Source organism: Chlorocebus sabaeus, chromosome 3, assembly GCF_047675955.1.
Source record: "Chlorocebus sabaeus isolate Y175 chromosome 3, mChlSab1.0.hap1, whole genome shotgun sequence".
NCBI classification, from domain to species: Eukaryota; Metazoa; Chordata; class Mammalia; order Primates; family Cercopithecidae; genus Chlorocebus; species Chlorocebus sabaeus.
The window spans coordinates 15,496,585-15,501,515 of NC_132906.1; the positions used below are offsets into that span (position 1 = coordinate 15,496,585).

The window sequence follows — 4,931 nt, forward strand, 5'->3', positions numbered from 1 at the left end:
TAGCACACACACACACAGCACACACACACACAGCACACACACACACAGCACACACACACACACAGCACACACACAGCACACACACACACAGCACACACACACACACAGCACACACACAGCACACATACACACACAGCACACACACAGCACACACACACACACAGCACACATACACACACACACACACAGCACACATACACACCACACACACAGCACACATACACACACACACACACATACACACACACAGCACACACACACACACAGCACACACACACACACAGCACACATACACACACAGCACACACAGCACACATACACAGCACACACACACACACAGCACACATACACACGCACAGCACACACACACACACAGCACACACACACACAGCACACACACACACATACACACACAGCACACACACACACACAGCACACACACACACACAGCACACACACAGCACACACACACACAGCACACATACACACACAGCACACACACACACAGCACACACACACACATAGCACACACACACACACACACACACAGCACACAGCACACACACACACAGCACACACACAGCACACATACACACACAGCACACACACAGCACACACACACACAGCACACACACACACACATACACACACAGCACACACACAGCACACACACACACAGCACACACACACACAGAGCACACACACACACAGCACACATACACACACAGCACACACACACACACAGCACACACACAGCACACACACACACAGCACACACACACACAGCACACATACACAGCACACACACACAGCACACACACACACACAGCACACATACACAGCACACACACACACACAGCACACATACACAGCACACACACACAGCACACACACACACAGCACACACACACACACAGCACACACACACACACACAGCACACAGCACACACACACACACAGCACACATACACACAGCACACACACAGCACACATACACACAGCACACACACACACAGCACACACACACACAGCACACACACACACAGCACACATACACACACAGCACACACACACACAGCACACACACACACAGCACACATACACACACAGCACACACACACACACAGCACACACACACACACAGCCCATGCACCTTTGCACCTTAGCATGCAAGACAGTCTTTCCATGACCTAGATTCTATGTACCTCCCTGAATTGTTTCCTGATAAAGTCCACCTCCGCATCCTAGATTCCAGTTGTACCAAACTATTTGCAAGTCTTGAGTATTATAAACTTGATAACATATTCATTCTGCCTACCATGTTCTTTGACCCTAGCCCACATGGATTTTACAAGACTCAGTTGACATATCACTTCTCCTAAGAGCCTTTCTACATTAGAATTACTAGTGAATGCAGAGCACTTACAATGTTTTATTTTTCTTATGTATTTATTGACTCTTTTTCAACTCTAAGCCAGTGGTTCTCAAAAGAGGTGATACAGCTCCTACAAGACATTTTAAAAATGTAAGGGGCATTTTTAGTTGTAATAAGTTTGGGGGTTGGGAGAATACAACAGATATTCAGTGGACAAGCCAGGAAGCTAGATACCTTGCAATATCCATACAGCTCAGTACAAAAAAAAAACAACTATATGCATCATGTTCAACTTTGGAATGTTCCACTGGACTTTCTGTAGGTGAAAAACTTGTTTATAATTATCTGAGTTAAGATTCAAACTCTGAGACAGGTGCAGTGGCTCACACCCATAATCCCAGCACTTTGGAAGGTTGAGGCAGGCAGATCACCTGAGGTCAGGAGTTCAAGACCAGCCCAGCCGACATAATGAAACCCCATCTCTACTAAAAATACAAAAAAAAAAAAAGACTTAGCCAGGCATGGTGGCGCATGCCTGTAATCCCAGCTACTCAGGAGGCTGGGCAGGAGAATTGCTTGAACCCAGGAGGCAGGGGTTGCAGTGAGCCGAGATCACGCCACTGCACTCCAGCCTGGGTAACAAGAGTGAAAACTCTGTCAAAAAAAAAAAAAAAAATTCATACTCTGTTTTATATCAAATCAAAAGTATTTTTGCATGATGTTATATATTGAATTTCACAGGAATATAACTACCATAAACTGAGGAAAGAATGTACTTGGTTTATGTTCAGAACTTTATCAAGAGTTGTTTCCCATTTCAGAAATCACATCACTATGGGCATCACTGAGGGTGGTATTTGAGTCACCAACACAACACTCCTGTATCCATCTGCATTTGTCGATGAGGCATTCATGGTGACTGCAAGTAGATGTACAGATTTCCTCATTTAGCTCTTATTTCAAAATGTCAAATATAAATTTTAAATGTGGGCAAATATTCAGTCGAATATATTAAATTGGGTTTTACAGCTTTTATGCAGAAATGAACAGTCACCAATATGTCTATTCCGCCAACACATTTTTTTCTAGTTAAGCCAACGAACCCATCAAGAGTAAGTGAACATTTTACAAAGGAACATGTTGATCACATTGGCAAAGCTATGTGTGTGTGTGTGTGTGTGTGTGTATATTTATTTATTTATTTATGATATTTAAGGAAAACTGAAAATTGCTATAGTGTCACTAGAATGTTCAAGAATGTTCTCTGCAAAAGGAGGTGAGTCTCACTGGTTCTTACAGAACAACATAAAAGATCATGCAATATGGTACATTGTACAATATTCTAAGAAAATTAGTTTTATAAGCTATATAAGAGATTAGTACAAAGAGGATAAAAAGAAATCCAAACCAAATAATTTCTCTATCCCATTGTAATACTGCTTTAAGAAGATGGTAAAAGATATTGAAATTAACTGCATAATGCAAATAATCTTGATTATGAGTGGGCAAAAGAAACCTGGATAATCATAAGACTTTAATATTTGCATCTATAAAGTGTGCAAGGACAGAAAAATTATGCAGAAAAGATTATTTTCAAAATTACTAACAATGAATGCAAAAAAATTGTCAATATTTGGAACTTAAAATTAATTAAAGGGAAAAAAATTTCCTTTTCCAACATCATTGCTTATTTAACAGATGGAGCACCAATAATGTAAGTTTAGAGCCAACTTTAAAAAGAGGTACCAGATGCTTTAACAAATCATTTTATTATTCATCAACAACTTAATTACCAAGTCTCGGAGAAAGAGATAATCATCAATGAATGTTTTAAAATAATCCCTTCACTGACAGATTATTCATAATCTTTCAAATGTCATTTAAGTGTTTGAATGTCATGTCTAAATAAGATGGTTCACCAAGCAAATATTTTTAAAAGGTTTGGCTCACATTGTGGACCTTTACGGATCTTTAACATGATCAATAAAAATATATATATAATTGGAAATACTGCAAACTGATGGGGTGTAGCCTTCAAGCTTATTTGAAAAGATCTTCTTTATTCAAATTATAATTTTTTAATTTATATTTTGTATATTAATATATTTATTTTCAAATATTCAGAAAAGTTGAAAGACTAGAGCAAGCTTGTTCAACCCACAGCCCACGGGCCACATGTGGATGAGGACAGCTTTGAATGCGGCCCAACACAAATTCACAAACTTTCTTAAAATATCATGAGATTTTTTTGTGATTTTCTTTTTAGCTCATCAGCTACAATTCGTGTTAGTGTATTTTATGTGTGGCCCAAGACAGTTCTTCTTCCAACGTGGCCCAGGGAAGCCAAAAGATTGGACACCCTTGGATTAGAGCAAGGAACACCCATAGGCCTGCCACCTACATTCAGCAGTTTCAAGTATTTTGCTATAATTGCTTCCTGTATGTTTGTATAATTGACTAAAACATTTCAAAGTAAAATGCAGTGACCATGCTATTTCATCTCTGAGTTCTTAACCATGAATCTCCTAAATATAAGGATATTCTCTTGCATAATCACAATGTTATTACTATACCTTAAAAAATTCAAGAGTGGGCCTCAGCCTGGGCAAGCCTTCCCCCAGCCGACCTCTGTGCCCTAGAAACCATAGGGACCCAATGGGCCAGCACACTTGGGTGGGTGTGGTGGCACCAACCATGGGTACTTTAGAAGAAGGCTTCATTGTGCCCTTCTTCTCTGACTCTGATGAACATTTTGATGCTGTGGTTGGATATTTAGAGGACGTTATCATGGATGAAGACTTCCAGTTATTACAGAGAAATTTCATCAACAACTACTACCAGGAGTTTGAGGACACCGAAGAGAATAAACTCACCTACACACCTATTTTTAATGAATATATTTCTTTGGCAGAAAAGTATATAGAAGAACAGCTGCTGGAGCAAATTCTTGGCTTTAACATGGCAGCTTTCACAACGTTACAGCATCACAAAGATGAAGTGGTTGGTGACATACTCCAAATGCGGCTCACATTTACAGATTCTCCAGCTTTTAAAGAAATGTTTCTGGACTGCAGAGCAGAAAAAGAAGGCCAGAGACTGGACTTAAGCCGTGGTTTAGTGGAGACTTCATTGTGCAAATCATCTTCTATGCCTGCTTCCCAGAACAATCTGCAGCACTGGGACCTACCTCCAGACAATGAACGGGATCATTCTCAATGTCACAGGCTCAGTAGTTCAATAGGCTCGGCTCATGATGACGGAACATATCCCGGAAAAACTGATTCTGTTCTGCAACTCTTCATTCGCATTAAGCATTGATAGGTAAAAGCCAACATGACCTAACCCTCCTGGACCTATTTATCCTGAAACATCTTATTGGGTTTTTCTTGTTTGTTTTGTTTGTTTGTTTGTTTTTTGAGACAGGGTCTTGCTCTGTCACCCAGGCTGTACTGCAGTGGCCCAATCTCAACTTACTGCAGCTTCCACCTCCTTGGTTCAAGTGATTCTCCTGCCTCAGCCTTCCAAGTAGCTGGAATTACAGGCACCCACCACCATG

General features: G+C 40.6%; 1 protein-coding gene across 1 annotated transcript; it reads left to right on the forward strand.

The window, feature by feature from the left end:
* The first annotated feature begins 4,069 nt into the window (after positions 1–4,069).
* Positions 4,070–4,693, forward strand: LOC103214284 (ADP-ribosylation factor-like protein 2-binding protein). The gene has a single exon (XM_007960151.3). It carries the CDS (start codon positions 4,070–4,072, stop codon positions 4,691–4,693), a length of 624 nt encoding a protein of 207 aa, XP_007958342.3.
* Positions 4,694–4,931: the final 238 nt, after the last annotated feature.

Bases quoted from the DNA above. Each gene is read 5' to 3' on its own strand.
- LOC103214284 (XM_007960151.3), top strand. From the start codon at position 4,070: ATGGGTACTTTAGAAGAAGGCTTCATTGTGCCCTTCTTCTCTGACTCT.